Here is a 16,441-nt window from a genome sequence, read left to right as displayed (position 1 = left end):
TACGGTACAAAAGTAAAATACAATCTCATAATTTTCAACCGTTCCATGATATTTTGAATTCACGATAAAAAAAAAAGCCGGCATTATCATTTAGAGCAACAAAGCGCAGTAGCATGAACGTTTACAATGGGTTTCGTGAATCATAATAAAATTAAAACCTACAGATGCGACATGCAAAGTCCTATGTAAGCTAATAACATATTAAATGCTATAAGCGGTGTGAAAAGTTCACACAAACATACCTTCTAGTTCTCAGAAATTTGGCTCCTTTGAGATTTTAAGGTGCCTTGGGTGCTTTAATCTTTCAATCTCGGAAGAATCTCTTGAGTGGAAGTTGTCATTAAGCGTGGTTACCAACGACAGAGGAGACAGAAAAAAACCGGAAGTCGCGTCATCGCCTCCGTAGGGCCCTGCGTACAGGGAAAAATAGGAAATGACGTATGATCGATAAAAAAAATCTCCATTTGTCCTTGATGCAGCGGACAATGCATCTACAAAATATATTTTTTGACATCAATTGTATTGATCATACATCATTTCTTGTTTCTCCATATACTTAGAGGGCTTGTCGGAAACTTTGATTCGTGCGTGACACATGTCAGATGATGAATGTGAACATTATGGACATTGATTGGTTTACATAATCAACGCAACCTAGAATGACCTTTTAAATCAGTACTCGGCAACAACCAACCACAATGTAAAAAATATCGTATAAGAGAGTGATTTCTTACAAATTTGCAGAGTAGCTTTTTGCACACCCGATGTAAATAAGCGAATACGAGAGCGGAATAAAACAGTTTAATTGAGTCTCGTTCGTTAGAATTCTATCCCTAGTAAACAGGACAAAGTTTACAAAAGGCTTACACAAAGATATATGCAGTTCACTGCTGCAGCACACAAAAGTCACTGCTATGTTGAAATAAAAGGGAATAAAGATTCTTAACACATTTATATTCTTGGAAAGCACACGATTATTTTCGTCCGCTAAACTTAAAGCCGGGGCTGAATTTTTAAACAATATTCAGCCGTAGTTTAACAAAACCGCGTTCTGAACTATCTTCAATTAAGCTGAACCTTATATCTGAACATTACATTTATTTTTGTGAACAGTGTCAATAGGAGCGACAGCTAACAGTGGAAATCCATATGTTTAATAAAGTCAAAGTCATTGCTTGCGTAAATCCGTGGTTTGGGTCAGACCTCGGTTGAATAATTGACCGAAGAGGATGTAACTGGCCTCTCAGAAACCCAAGGAAAAGGTGCAATCTTTTATTGCACCGCTAAACCTATAGAAAATTGGAACATTTTAAGTTTTCCCGCTGATCATGATTTCACAAACTTTTCTCGTGTTCTTCTGCCATCCCACGTGCGTTATTACGCTGATAAACAGATCGAAAGAACGGCATATTGCTTTTCAAAAATATTTGGTAGCAAACTTAATGGAACATTGTATAACAGTCTTACTCGTTCCTTGACTAAACCGAACCACAACAGAACAAAATTAAAACAAAACAAAACAAAACAAAATCACGTGTAATGAACTTAAGGATGTTTAAAACTAAACTTTGAGGCTGTCTCCAATCTCTCTTGTATATTTTTCTCGTCATAAGTAAATATATCGACTTACTTCTAACAAAAACAGCATTAGTTATAAGGCGGCGGCAAGGTTTCCTCTAAAGATGTTGTTATCACAAATGATTTCTACATTACTTTAGATTTTGGAGATAACCGAGGTAATAAATTACATACATTAGATATATATAACTGATTATGGTACCAATCAAAATATTTATAAATCTAAGTGCGCGTTATCAGTGCAATCAGACCTTGAATGACACCATATATCTTAAAGTGAGTAGTCGAGACAAAGGTTACTTTTTTGTCGGTGACGTTACAACTCTAGGTTATAGTATTAAAATCGAGAAACAGCAGAGATCCCTTTCTATAACTCTAGCCAGGGAGTATTATTCTCCAAGTAATATCGACTGTAATCCTAGGCCACCGGAACCTGAAAACCAAAGGGAGATCAGCAGTAAACCTCAATGAAAACCGCCCCAGTAAGATAACAACTGTTTACCGAAGTATTGTAAGTAAATGACTGTAGGCTTTTTAAGTGTTTACTTTCATTCGTTTCGGTGTATTTTACACATCTCAGGCAGTTTTCAGTTCTTACTACGTGTTGATGTAACTTTAAAAGTCTATAAATCCAAGGTTTCCAAATTTCCCTTTTCGTTTAGGTTAAGGAAGAGTCGCACGTTTCAAAGAGTTTTTTTTTCATCGGTTCAGATACTGATATCGATCCCTCAGACCTAAATCTGTCACTTAGATTTATTGTGACGTCATTTACTAGGATATGCATGCAAGTTTTGAAAGACGAAATGAACATAACTTCATGAGTTTTAGCAATTGAAAACAATAAGTCTCTAAGTTCTCTACCGTAAAGTTATTTTCCACTCTGGATTTCCTCTCTTGCTCTCAGGTATATCCAGCTCATTTTGTCTCAAAAGCACTCCTCTTCTCCTACACCCAAAAGGTCTATTTTGGGAATGCGATCATAAACGAAATCTTTGATGCTATGTCTTTACAAACAAACTCACTCGCAGGTCGATGGCGAATGAAAATGTCCTTAAATAATACAAGACGAAAAGCAAATTTTATTTCAGGTTCGGAAGGCAAAAATTGTGCCTGAATAGTAATGGAAGGATTCTAAGCTTCTTCCCTTAGCAGCTTATTATTCAGCTTTATATAATAAGCTCAGTTATGCACGCATTCTGATTGGTTCTCACCTATGATCTATTGGAGGACAGATGTATAGATGATGCCATCATTAAAACTTTCTTTAGTTCTCTATCATATAAAACAAATAGATAGGGAACTCGAGAATAACAAAAAAAAAAAACTCGCACAGGATTAACTTAGTTGCACCAAAACAAACGTCCGTTTGAAAAAAATCATCAGAATTAGAGATGAAATAGAAGAAGACTTTGCCTTCATCGGAAAGTGATATAATGGACCGGAAAGCTAACATAACGCTCTATGTAAGTGATAAAATTTCAAAATTTCTCGGTAAAAAATTATTCGAAAGGGAGAGATCTGATAATATAACATCCGAGAAGTTGAAGAGCAGGAGAAAACGTAGTAACATGTTAGTGCGATTTAATGCAACAAAGGAACAAATCATGTTTTATAGCAGTCCACTTTAACACAAAAGGGTGGTTAAGGAAGTACCGACTTTTCACAGGAAGCTCAATATTGTAATGGAGTTTGTCATAATACTAAATAATTGATTCGAGTATAGTAATACAATACAGGCACTTATCTTATGAGAGAACCGCTTGAACAAATAATTTCTGCTATTGAAAGCATTAATGGCAATAGGAGACAGGAAGACTTGAAATTGTCACCGACTGAGTACAAGAAAGATCTATATTCAACGGAAATGTCTTTAAAGAGACGAAGATAATCAGGAACGTGTCAGCCTTAAGCAGGAAGCTCTGATGTTTTCAAGGAACTTTTCACAATTCAGTACATTTTGTGCCATTAATGGCATCAGAAAACAGGAAGATGTTGGATATTTAGTTATTACGCAATTTTGCAAAAGACCACCAGGATATTGGTAATGGTAGAAAATTACAGGTGGAATATTCATTTTCAATTTATCATTCGTCTAATAAGCTGGCAACTTTTCACTGAATTTATTCCTTTTATTTTTCGTTTTTAAGAAATGCGTTTCACACATCGTAAGGAACAAAATGAGGAACGAGAAAAAAATATAAATCCAATGTTTCCGTTCTCGCTCTCGATTTGTTTAACATTTTACTTTTTGGAGTTAATGATGAAAAATTATTCAGTTCGCTAATCGCTGCATGTACAATGGATTTAAATTACTCGTTGGAAGAAAACGGCCGTAACATTTCAACATCACCAAGTGCGATTTGCGAGCACCGCATAAATTAAAGACTTTTAGAATTCCTCTTTAATAGGAATGACTGGGAATATAATCTCTCGTTAAAGTTCACAATACCCAAAGCATCGATAACAAAAACCATGTTGGCCTAATCTTCTGCGATGGACCATTTGGAGCTTCTAATTCGGAAATAATTCTTAAAGCCATGAAAGGTCAGTCGAAAAGCTTTAAGCGCCCCCCGGCCACTTTTTCCATTTGAAACCTGAGGCAGCTCAAAGCACACCACACGATCATGTTAGATCGCCGTTTACATGAAAAAACAATATCTGCATATGCATCCCAAATAACAGGATTTTTTTCTATTTATTTTCCCCCTTCACAAGAATGAGTTAAAGACAAACCTTAAGCATACGTCGTATTTTGGCGGAGAGGGAATTGAGCTTGGGAAATTAAAGAAACAACTTTTTGCTAAATTCGCTAAAGTTTCTGCATGGAAAAAAATAATTCAGAAGCATAGACGACGCTAATGTTTTTGTCTTTTATACGGGTCGACTTTTTCGGTTTCACAATTTTTGCGATCAGCTGTCTACACTTTTTAGTCTCATTTAAATATGGACGTGAATTAACAGACATTTCGAAATTAACGGTGTAAAAACTGAAAAACAAAAGTGAGAACCTTTTAACAAGTTTCGATAAGAAAAACCGTAATGCTTAAATATTCTACTGACCGAAGATGTCAACAATACCCGTAAATGTAAAAGTGGTTTTTGAAGTGGCAGCTGGAAAATCCGCCTCCGAATCGACCGGCAGTGTTTCGATTCGGAAGCCGTAAAAATTGTACGTTTTGAATGGCAAATGAAATGGACGAACGTCTTCTAAAGTGACTTCAAATTATTAGCTTGAAACAAAGACAATTTAATTTACTTGGTATGAAAACTAGTTAATTTCTGTTTTAGCGCAGGGGAAATTAATCTTGACACGTTTCCAGGCAGCTTTGAGGTGTTTCGAACATAAAACACGAAAAGTTATTGGCTGCTCCGTAGCCGAAGCAATTAAATTACTCTTCGTCGCTTATTCATTTCCCATCCGGCTGGATGATAGAGGGTTAAACAAAATTAGTTGTGTCAACAACTCGTTATTCCTCTCAGTTTTCTTCATTTTCAGTGAAACATGCCAAGGCCTTCGATATCGTAATAATGATATCGTATCTTCAACAAATCGCCCACATCTCGTGAGTAACAAATTTTATCTGTTACAATGTGATTGAAAAATGAAATATTGCAAGTGCAGAAAATATGCTTGGTTTTACTGAAAATTTTTCTTTAATTTGCTAATCATCGGTTTGTAGTTGACACTTTTGCATACAATATATCAAGAGAGACATATTCCTATGCGGTGGATGTGAATTCTTGCATATATCACAGACTGAGATGCTACCAGCCGTCCACTTTTATGTAAATAAACGAACCGATCTTCGATTTCGCTGCAGAAACTTATCCTCAACTTATACTTCTGCTTAAGATAAAAATAATCTCAGTTTCTTAGCATTTTTAGATTCTTCATACTTTTTATTTTAGCTTTTCATTTCTTTTTTAATGAATTGCTCCATAAAAAAAGGAATCTTGTAATCTCTTGAAACAAGTCAATATATCATTTTTTCTACTCAATTCTGAGAAGAGAGAAAATCAAACGTTCGCAGGATCTCTCTTTTTCCACTATAATTACTGATGTTGAATTTTGAAATTGTCCCTGCGATAAAGCCGATAAACCTTCCAGACAGTTGAATGTCTACAAAGGCAGTCTTTCGACAGGCATGCTCTGAACATTTTGGTAATCGCAGACGGTAAGCTTCTGAAAGAAAGCGGAAAGCTTTTTACGAGTACAATGTTTGAGCTAATTTGCAATTCATGAACACGTATAATAATAATTAACAAATAAAGCGAAGCTAAGACAGAATTGAAGCACTCTGCATGCAAACCTTACGGGTAATTGTGAAGGTAAACACATTAACTCACCTGGATATTCCTCGTTTTTTTCTGTGGAATACAAGTCAGTTCCGCACTTGGTCGTATTTCCTAGTCCATGATTTTTATTTTAACGCGACAGTTTCCTCTTCACACTCATTCTTCATCGTAGCCTAAAGGTAAGAATTGAACTCAGTAGCTTAATTAAACAAATAACAGCTCTTTACGCCAACTTCGCCATTGCTGAATATTTTATTTCGCCTTACTTTAGTTATGAAGATTCTGTTATTAGTTCTCCGTTGCCGGTACATATCAATCACAGTTATAACCTCTATACGCTCAGTATCGGTGATCAACACTGCATGCTCCCACATTAAGTTGATCTCAGGCAAAAACTCGATTAGACTCTTACGAAACATAAAATAATATTGAAATTTTTTCGATATAATTTTGGTCAAAAGACGAAATTTATTATGAGATCCAGTGCATTCGATGTACAGCTGGTGTTGAACCTAGTTTTGCCTCGCTAGGCCACGAGGCAAATGCCAACAGATATAGGAAAGAAAAAAAGTTATCCTCATTTTTTTCATCTTAACATATTTTTCCAAATTTTAACCTTAACTATCATTTTAATTTATTAAAGGCACCCTCGAGATTTATAGCTCAACAGTTATGAGATTAGTTGATCTCAGGCAAAATTCGATCAAACTCTTACGAAACATAGAATAATATTTAAATTATTTTCAATATAATTTTGGTCCAAAGATGATATTCATTATGAGATCCAGTGTATTTAAAACGACCTAGTTTTGCTTTGCTAGGCCGCGAGGCAAATGCCAACAGAGAGAAGAAAGAAATAATTCCTCTGACTTCTTTCAGCTGAATAACTAGCGTGACAAAAAAAATGGATTGGGAGATTAAAAACTGGAATATAAACAAAACAACGCTGATATTTTCATTTATGCAGTTAACTATAAAAAGGTCTTAGTATGTTTACTGGAAAAGAGGGCTACTTGCATAGCAGGTTAAAATCTAAATTCCCTAGTTTCAGTATCCATTTTCCAACTTCCAAAGCGTGGGATCCATAGCGCGTAAGAAGGTCAAATACCGGCAGGTTTAATTTCTGACCATAATGAAGAATTAATTGGTGTGGGACGCACTAAAAAGGCCTTAATCACGATAGCATAATAAGGCTCCATGAGTGTAGTTTTTATGTCAGCATAAGGATGATCACCAATTGACGTTTGGAAGTTAATCTAAATGCTTTATCGGTAGAATTTAATTCCGAGCACGATTGATCAACCGCTCGATCGAACGAAAGTTAGCTGCAAACGCGTACGTGATTGTAAAGAGGAGTGTAGGAGGGTGAGGTAGGGGTACTCATTTAATTTCTTCAATCTAAATTCAAATGAAATATTAAACTCACAAGAACCCAGTGCTACTGAGTGGCTTCTCACATTTGAGGCAATAAAAAGGCATCAGGACAAAACGAACTCTTGTCCAAAAATAACAGTCTTTACTCTACTACATTTTTTCAAAACCTCTCTTTGACATTTTCTGATCTGATGAGCGATCTTGGAGAGAAACCCTACTGAGTTCTTTTGTACGTGTTGCGCATACTCCAGAAGAAAACACGAAACAGATATGATTGAAAGTGAATAATTAAAGTAGGAACAGGACATTTGAAAAATTGACTTTCCAAGCGTTAGCGTGAGTGTTTCCTTTGTGTTATCTTGAACTTGGTACTTAACAAAACACCTGCTTTTCCTTTTAGCTACATATGTCAATGGTGGTATTGATCGATGTAAAACTTTAAATATACTTCTCCTGCCTTACCTTCATAAATATTTAATCCCGTGCCTCCAGTCTACCTGTTGACCGATCAGATATCAATGGCAAGAAACCAATCAGGTATCTGATATCAGACAATTTCTTCTCAATAGTTTATTGATGCTGATTGCCGTTTGGGAAATCAATAAACGATTAAAACACTATTGTATCTGTACATCGTCTGATTCAGACTTACTAAAACGTATGCAGAGCTGGATAGTCAATAGTTGTGTATTTCCTACCATTCATAGATAAGAGAACAATAGACTCACGTGCTCCCCCCCCAGAATATTCAACGTGTCTCTGTTGTCGTTTGCAGCCATTTCTTACATCCAAGTTTCTCAGTTCCCGGGAAGCTTCTGTAATAAATTTACTTGAAAATCATCATCCTTATGTTTTATTTCATATTGCTATCGATTGCTTTCTCAAACAATAGTGATCATATACTGATCAATCATCTATTGATAAATACATTTTCTCAAACACTGTTATGTGATTTGTTTCATGCCATATAAAATAGCCATTGTTAATTCAGCGGTGTTGCTTCTAATCGTCCGCATTCTGTGCTGTAAGTAATCCTATCCTCGCCGAAATTTTACAAACGGCGCCATCACTCTCTAATTTCTTTCACCAGACTGCCTAAAATCATTTAATTTAACATACATTCCTTGTACTCTGTCATAATTTATAGTGAAAAAGTGTTTTCAAAGAGCTCCAATGTCGGTGAATGACTTTCTTATGATCGTTTATGACAATTAATGACTGGATATGATGCGTAGTGACAACAAACGATGTTTTGTGGCGATGGTTCCTACCAAGTTGTGGTAAAGTATCCTAAAAAATTCATAAGAACTGTGAATGATGTCTCTTAAAGAAATCGGCTTCGTCTCATCTCATGACGGAGCCTTGGTGCGGGGAATGAGGTCTAATGACGTCGAACGACTCCTGATGAAGGCGAATGATGCCTTATGGCGGTTAATGATTTCTAATGGCGGAAATTGATTTGGGTTAAGTAGGCGTTTTATCCTCGCATTGATTGTGCTTGTCTTTTTACTTCATATGGCATGGCGTTAACTAGTTATTCAACACTTTTCAGCGGTATACCATAGATTGACCCTCGCTACAAACGCTCGCCAAACGACTAATTTGTACTGACAGTGAAAATACCTGTAACTCGAGAGATATTCCATAGCATACATTTGAACTAGTATTTGTAACCCTCCACGAATAACTCACGGGCACAGTAAAAAGACGTGCTTGACAATAGGTAGTCGATGAATTGACACTGCGGCTTCTAAGCGGCTTGTCTAATGGCACGATTGATTTAGATTTTTCCTTTGTATTTTTCAGGAAACATTCTCTTAGGACTGAACAACAATGCCAAGCATGAACCTTACCACCAAATCGTCGCACAGTACCTCAGCCGATAACTCATCAACCTCTGATTACAGCTTGGGGCTCCCAGTTGACATACCTCCAATAACTCTGGGAATATTAATCCTCTTGGCCAACGGCTTCGTCATAGTTTTAGTAGCAAGGAAACAAAGATTAAGAAGTTTAACAAACTTGTTGTTGTGCAGCCTGGCTTTATCAGACCTCCTAACCGGGGTGATCAGTATACCATTGTTTCTGATGTGCAACTTATTACATAAGCCTGGAATATGTATTGCTGAGGATCAAATGCTGCGATTTACGTCGATTTCAACCGTTTGCCACCTCGTGGCTGTTAGCGTAGACAGGTAAACATGAACTTGCTGCTACTACTTCTTTGTTTGTTTTCGTTTCGTTTTGTTTTGTTTTATAAAATAGCAATGAGGTTAATTCTTAAAATAGCAGTGACTTTAACTGTGAAGAGCCACCTTAACTATTAAGTCTGATTCTATAACTGTTAGGTATCTCGCCATTATTCATCCTTTGAGGTACAAGGCGATTTTTACTCACTCAAGATGCATTTCTGTCATTCTGAGTATCTGGTTGTTATCAGCTACCATGGCTTTGGTCCAGCTAAGTTGGATGAACCCAGTAGATCACGACCCACATCAGGAACTCACCCCTGACGTAATTAAGAAGGAGAATATTTATGACGTCACATGCGTCCTTGCTTTCACTGTTGTTCCGTTAGTCTGTATGGTCTTCGTTTATGCAAGAATCTTCAATGAAGTCTCGCGACAGATCGAATTCCTCCGAAAGCAAACTGCTCCTGATAGCCAGGATTCTCGAAAGCTGAAATACGTCGAGAGGAAAGTTGTGACAACTTTTGCAGTAATGTTATTGGTCTATGCCGTTTGCTGGTTGCCATACTTCGTCCTTCGACTGTATCGTCTGGATCATATAAGTGTTATTATCATGTACGTCATCCTGTGGCTGCGATTCCTGTCGTCCTTTCTAAACCCATGTTTATACATCTTTGGAAAGAAGGATTTCCGATTGGCTCTGAAGTGGTCAGGGAGGAAAGATAAACCTTACCATTATAAAGACATGATTCCGCTCAAACGTGTGGGGGCTACAGTATAAAACACAATGCAAGGACATTCAAAGCGTGGAATCTGTAAATCTGTCCCAGAGGAGGCAACAGACGTAGATACGACTAAGGCGTCGGCTGCTATGTGTTAATTCCGCTTCAGTTATACTTTCATTCTTTTGATCATAAGAAATTTTACCCTGTTCTAAAACTTCAATCTGTGAGCTATAGCTGACGGAATTAATATCTCACCAGTTGCGAGGCCGTTTTTATCAACAAGACTAATATCTACAAGAATTAAACTTTTTGAGTACAATTAACAATCAAGTTGTATGCTAGTTTACTTGAATTGTATGCGAACGTAAGACCCCCACTGGAAAATGAAACCCATACCTTAGCCGAATACATAAAGAATAATTCATGGGCGCACGTATATGTAGAATTTCTCTCCGAGCGTTTATTTAATTCGATACCTTGCGTTGAACACGAGAAGAGAAATTTCATATCTGCAAGCAACCATGTAGTTTATTATATAAATAGCATAGGCCTTTGCTGATAAGAAAAGTCGACTTTATTAACGGTATACGCTTTGTCATTCTTTTATCATACTGACGAAGTGATGCGAAAAGCGAGTGACGTGTCAGCGGCAGATTGGCGGTATCAAACACAGGTATTGCAATTTTACACGAGTGCTTTTACCGATTTTCTCAGTGCTTGAAATCCAAGTAAAAATCCACAGTTTCTATAATAGAAAATGTAAAATGTTTCAGCGGGAGAAACGTTGAGGCAATTATATGCATTGCATTACTTATGTTCTTTATTTGTTAAGATAGTAGAATTTGATTCAACTCTACAGTTACTTGACAAAAAAATCGAAACGGTTTTTACATTCTTTTGATTATAAGTTCTCCAACCTGAAGTATGGAGTCTAGAGAAAGGCCAAATAAAAGCCCGAAACTTCTTGATATATATCAGTTATTGAATCATTAACAATACAGCCACTGGCCGTGAAGAGTTTTCTATGTTATTCTATGTTATGCTGTACAAGTCGTGCTGTAGAGGTATCTTCTTCCACGTTGCAATATTTTTAAACTTGAAAGCGATCACAAGGCTTCCGTGGCTCACAAAGAAAAAACTCTACGCTATTCTAGCTATCTTTTAATGAGATCTCTGGCTATTAATAAAACAAATCACAGACTCGAAATATTTGAACTGAGGAATGCTAGACTCCCACATAAAAATCTGCTTTATGAACGGGACTTCGAAGGTTATCGCGGACAAGATTTCGTGATAGGAGAAAAAGTTTGCGAGAACCACGATTTTTCAGCAGGCCATTCGCCACCCATGTGTTTGAGTGAGATGCAATAATTCTGAAACAGGACCTATCAGTAAATCATTCTTTGATTCATGTATGGACCATTTATTTTCCTCCCTTTTCATGCAGCAGTTTTGATCTATCGTCTACTTATATTACAAAGATACACAATCTAGTGCATTGAATTGACGAGGAAAGAAAAAAACATCAGTTAGAGGGTGAAACCGTTGTTTGACTCATATCAATTTTTTTTTAACATATTTACACATTCATATATGGCAACTAGTGGTGAGAATCACGTTTCAGATTCAGGCTTAAAAAGGCATTCATCAGATAACTGAAGTTTCCTTTCTTCTGCCAATTTCCGTGTAACCTCCACCTCTCCTACTAAAGAAGTCGTCGGCGTTTACAGTACTTCTTAAAGCCGTTGATTTCGTAGACGAGGAATTTCGTTGCAGCTTCATTGGTAGCACATGTTCAAGCAGAGCTTTTCGAAAATCTTTTTTGCCAAATATGTACATACAAGGGTTTAAAAGCGACACAAGGTACCTCAACCAAACAACAGCCAGTATAAAAGTGTCTGGCAACGCCGACAAATCGAATCGGCGAAGCATAAAATAAGGCAGCCAACAGATAATGTAAACGAACATCATGGCGGCGAAGATTGCAATGGCTCTCCACTCATGGTGGTTCCTAGATCTCTTCCTAGTGTTTGGTAAGCTGGGCGTATTTTCTCGCCGGATGTTACGACTTTGACGAATTATCTCAAAGATTATTCTCGCATAGGTAAAGCACATGATCATCAAAGGAATTAAAAAAAATAGAATGAGAAACAGTATGTCATAGACGAGTTCTGTTCTTTGGAAGGAGTCCGTCAGGTCTTCGTCGTGTGGATCGTGGTTGAATGGATCGAGCCAAGTTAATTGCACCAATGCAGTGACGGCCGATGATGTCCAGATAAAGATGATAACTATGGCACACCTGCGGAGTGTTACCAGTGACGTGTACCGCAAAGGGTGTACAATTGCCAGATATCTAAGAAAGAAAGTCGTTTTCCTTAATTAAGGTTTTATCATTCCTATCAGTTTATCGTGTTCATCTATTATCATTATTATTATCATTATCATCCTTTCTTTATACGTTTCTGACATGGTTACTTAACAATTAGAACAATTAATGAAAAATTTGTCTCGGTCTCAATTTTTTTCCGCTCAATTATATGAGTGCTCAAGCGGCACACGTTTGAAGAAATAGTGGTTTTTCTTCTTCAAAATTGGAATATTTGCGACCGGCGCGCAACTCCAGCACTAGTCCAGCTGAGGGTTGCTTTTACTTGTTTGGTTTTTTCGATTTCTGTTTCTGATCTCAACCTCTTTCACATATTATTTGGAGAGAACGTACATTTAGCTTCCTGAGAAAAGAAACTACAGCTATGAGAGACTCAGAATAAAAGCATGGTATGGTTTTCAATATGGTTGTAATTCTTCATTTTTCCAAACCAAGCTTTTCTACAAATAAAGATTTTGATTACAAAATCTTTACTATATTTCCATTACCTGTCAATCACAACGGACATCAGATGAGACACAATAGAGGCTGAGATGAACCGAGACAATTGCTCTTCAGTGAGACAAACTGCTAATCTACGGACGATGTTACACGTGATAAACAGTGGCACAGAGACCAAGCCAGTAAGGAGGTCGGATAAAGCCAGGCTACACAGCAGTAGATTGGTGATGGATCTCAAGTATGTTTTCTTCGCCACCATTATCAAAGCTAAACTGTTAATGATGACTATAAATACCGCCAACGCAATCGCTGGAACGTCTACAACAGGTTGGAAACGACCTTCACTCATGTCATCGAACTCGTCATCTACATGAATAAAAAAATAAAATAAAATAATGATTATAAATCGGAACTGTAAACAACCAAGCAGTGGCTCTTCTTGTCTGCTGATATCAAGTAAAGTTGGACTTTGGGGAGTGGATTTTTATGGAGAGGAAAACTCGAGAACCTGGAGCAATACATGCAGGATGAAGGGGGAAAAAACAACAAAATTAACCCATAGCAGGTTAGGTAATCGAGTCCAAACGCATGTATACTCCTCAAACAAATCTGTGGGAAGATTTGATGCCATTTGAACTAAATTTGTTTCCTTTTGAGATTTGAACTGAGCTTTCTCGCCTATATGTACAATTTATCATACACTGAATATTAGTCTACGTCTGACCAATTCATTAATTATAATGTTGGCAAATCGGCAGTTATAGAGAGTCTGAAAAAATGTAAAATCTTAGTAATTAAATGGTTCTCACATACGAGACGAGTATTAAAAAGCATCAGAAACTAATTGTATTTGTGTCTATAGGCATACTTGACTGAATGATAAGCAACCTGAGGTGTCCATGAATAAGTTTGCTTAGCTGAGACAACAGAGTAATTTTAATATTTAACAGAGAAAACCGTGAATTTTAAGGCCTATTTGGAAGAGAAAATTTATGCTAATTTACCTTAACTGTCTGCTTAATATGTTCAGCCCAAAAGCAATTAAGAGTTGAAATTGAGATACTGTACTAACAATACCGACTTCCCAAGCTTTGCGATTGTGCGAATTCGGAAACATAACCATGGGCAGCGTTTATTACAACAGGTTAATCACAACACTCTTCGTTTGCAGAAGCAACAGAAAAAAAAGATCTCAAAAATTTAAAACTCTGCCATGTGTACCGATAAGAAATGCAGTGTGTTGATCGGGAGCTCTTTCCAGAGCTCATAGAGTCCCCCGTCAACCCTGCTTTAAACATGTCTCGGCCGTTGAAAGGTAGTTTAAACCCGCTATTCTATCTTCGCATCAACGGAGAAACTCTTTGGGTATGGCGGCGACTAAAAAATCCTGACGAAGAGTTTAATAAAAATAGGGATAAGTAATCGAGTCGCTTAGAAAATTCAACCCGTTCCATAATAAATACATCGTTTCTCCAAGTGTTCTTAATTCTACTTTTGAGTCTGAAATTTATCAGTGATGGTTGAAGTCAAGTAGAAATATCCTGTACTCGAAAAAGGTGAAAAAATAATGAGGATAATCATGAAGCTTAAATGACGAAAATATGTCACAGAAATGAGTAATGGTACGATTTAAGACTGAAAAACAAGGCTATCCATAGTGCATTTTCGTTCAAACTTATAATGCAGGGCCGGTCAATGCAAAAAACAGGGGCTAAGTGTACTTCTTAACCATTTTCTTGTTATTGTTATGCAATGAGACGTTAGCTAAACTTCAAAACAGATTTTTGCCTCGCAATTTTCATAATTACCTTGTAATTGGTTAATGGTAACTTTGTAGCAAAGAAAATTATGCATTTAGGTGGGTTATAACTGATGAGGCGAAGAGTTTAATGGTATCGTTGTACAGCGAATTTTTTTTTTCAATTCGCATTAAAATTCGAGTTACATTAGTTAATTATTCATTTGATGGATATCAAAACAAACTTGCTTTATTATTAACTGAGCTCTGTGGTCGGTTTGGATCACTCTGTGATAACTTATTACGTAGTAAATATTTCATTGGATTCAATCCTTCAAGAAATTTTCCTCCATATATTTCTTAATAAGTAAATTACAAAGTTAATCTTATTCCTATGACTGACTCGGCGTTGTTTACCTTGAGTTGCTTTAGAGCGACATCGAAATTGCCGTTAAATTATGGGGTAGTTAAATAATCGATTTCTGAGGGAGCGAAACATCGAAGAGGCGAAAGTTAACCAAAACAATACGAGAACGCCTAAAAATATATTGAAAAAATATGAAAAAGACGAACTCAAAAAAATTAATTAAGATGATCAGACTGCGATAAAATAGCTCATTCAAGGGACCGAGGCAAATTGAATTTTTTTTTTTTTTTTTGGGACATCCTCATCTTAAACAGACAATTTAGCGATGCCTGTCAAAGGTCTGTCTTGCTCAAATCTCTCTTAGCATAATTTAGGCATAAGAGAACAAAGCAACATATTACCCTCGTAGAATTCATTGTTTTCTTACCTGAATTTGAGAAGTTATTCAGCGCCAAACCGTGGAAACATTGTTGAACCGAGAGTCGTTCTGTTCAGTTGACGTCTGACTCATGTTGGCTCTGTTTAATGAAGGTGAAACTGTCCGTTGAGACTCAACAAGCTAATCGGAATTTAAAAACATAAAATCCAATTTGATACTTCACCTAATTTTGTGTCATCCAGGAATAAATCTTTTTAAACGTTCTGTATCGGACAGCGACGTCGTGATTTGTTGCAAAAACGCGGAGTGTTCTAGACGCTTTTGGAAAACTTACGCCAGACTCTATAACCTACAATTTCAGAAAAAAGACCCCAACCCATTCTTTTAAGTTTATAAAGCGGGGCTTTCAGAGGGTAAATAGTTCGCATAAAGAAAACACACAATGCAAATAAAACCTGGAACAAATTGCTTCGACAGGTGTATCTTTTGTAATTATCTCCCTTTCAGTCGGGCTTTAAAAAAGTTGTATATTCAGGTCATTCAGACGTACTGTAAACCAATGAAATAACTATTTCGGAACCATCTTCATTAATAACTCATGAGATGTAGACTTCAGAGTCAAGTTCAATTAAACATTCTATAAGCTGTTTTTCAATTAGGAGAAAGTCGCATAATACTCGTTTTCTCTTTAGCGAAACTTTATAATAACATAACTGGGTTTATGCAGTGGTTTCCAGGACGATTTGTCGTCCGAACGATTTTGCTGAATGTCTTAATAAAAGAGTTTTAATTGAATTGGAGAAGAGAAAAAATTATTAAGTCATCCCTCCTTATTAGTGTCCATGAAATTTTTTTTTTTTTTGTGCTTCTGAAACATGTAAAGATTATTTCCGAACGTAGTTGTGGTTATTTTCGAAGCTATCTGGGTTTTGTCTACCTGCCTCCTCCAATTCAAACATTTCAATCGT

General features: G+C 36.7%; 2 protein-coding genes across 2 annotated transcripts; one reads left to right on the top strand and one right to left on the bottom strand.

Annotated features, from left to right (window-relative positions):
- The first annotated feature begins 5,876 nt into the window (after positions 1 to 5,876).
- On the top strand, positions 5,877 to 11,369 carry LOC136284348 (beta-2 adrenergic receptor-like). The gene is made up of 3 exons (XM_066174568.1): positions 5,877 to 6,053; positions 9,055 to 9,443; positions 9,597 to 11,369. Exons 2-3 carry the CDS (start codon positions 9,082 to 9,084, stop codon positions 10,216 to 10,218), a joined length of 984 nt encoding a protein of 327 aa, XP_066030665.1. The 5' UTR covers positions 5,877 to 6,053; positions 9,055 to 9,081; the 3' UTR covers positions 10,219 to 11,369.
- Positions 11,227 to 15,543, bottom strand: LOC136284347 (histamine H2 receptor-like). The gene is made up of 3 exons (XM_066174567.1): positions 15,522 to 15,543; positions 13,037 to 13,355; positions 11,227 to 12,515 (listed from the first exon to the last, which is right to left on the bottom strand). The coding sequence occupies exons 2-3, from the start codon at positions 13,336 to 13,338 to the stop codon at positions 11,810 to 11,812; spliced, it is 1,008 nt and encodes a 335-aa protein (XP_066030664.1). The 5' UTR covers positions 13,339 to 13,355; positions 15,522 to 15,543; the 3' UTR covers positions 11,227 to 11,809.
- Positions 15,544 to 16,441: the final 898 nt, after the last annotated feature.

The sequence above is a fragment of the Pocillopora verrucosa genome, chromosome 11 (genome assembly GCF_036669915.1).
Source record: "Pocillopora verrucosa isolate sample1 chromosome 11, ASM3666991v2, whole genome shotgun sequence".
Taxonomy (NCBI): domain Eukaryota; kingdom Metazoa; phylum Cnidaria; class Anthozoa; order Scleractinia; family Pocilloporidae; genus Pocillopora; species Pocillopora verrucosa.
The sequence above is the reverse complement of the archived record's forward strand: the minus strand, read 5'-3'. Positions and strand labels throughout refer to the sequence as shown.

Excerpts from the sequence above, each read along its gene's own strand:
- LOC136284348 (XM_066174568.1), top strand. The coding sequence starts at position 9,082 with ATGCCAAGCATGAACCTTACCACCAAATCGTCGCACAGTACCTCAGCC. Across the intron at positions 9,444-9,596 it reads GTGGCTGTTAGCGTAGACAG|GTATCTCGCCATTATTCATC; the intron begins GTAAACATGAAC and ends TATAACTGTTAG.
- LOC136284347 (XM_066174567.1), bottom strand. The coding sequence starts at position 13,338 with ATGAGTGAAGGTCGTTTCCAACCTGTTGTAGACGTTCCAGCGATTGCG. Across the intron at positions 12,516-13,036 it reads ATGTCCGTTGTGATTGACAG|ATATCTGGCAATTGTACACC; the intron begins GTAATGGAAATA and ends TTTCTTTCTTAG.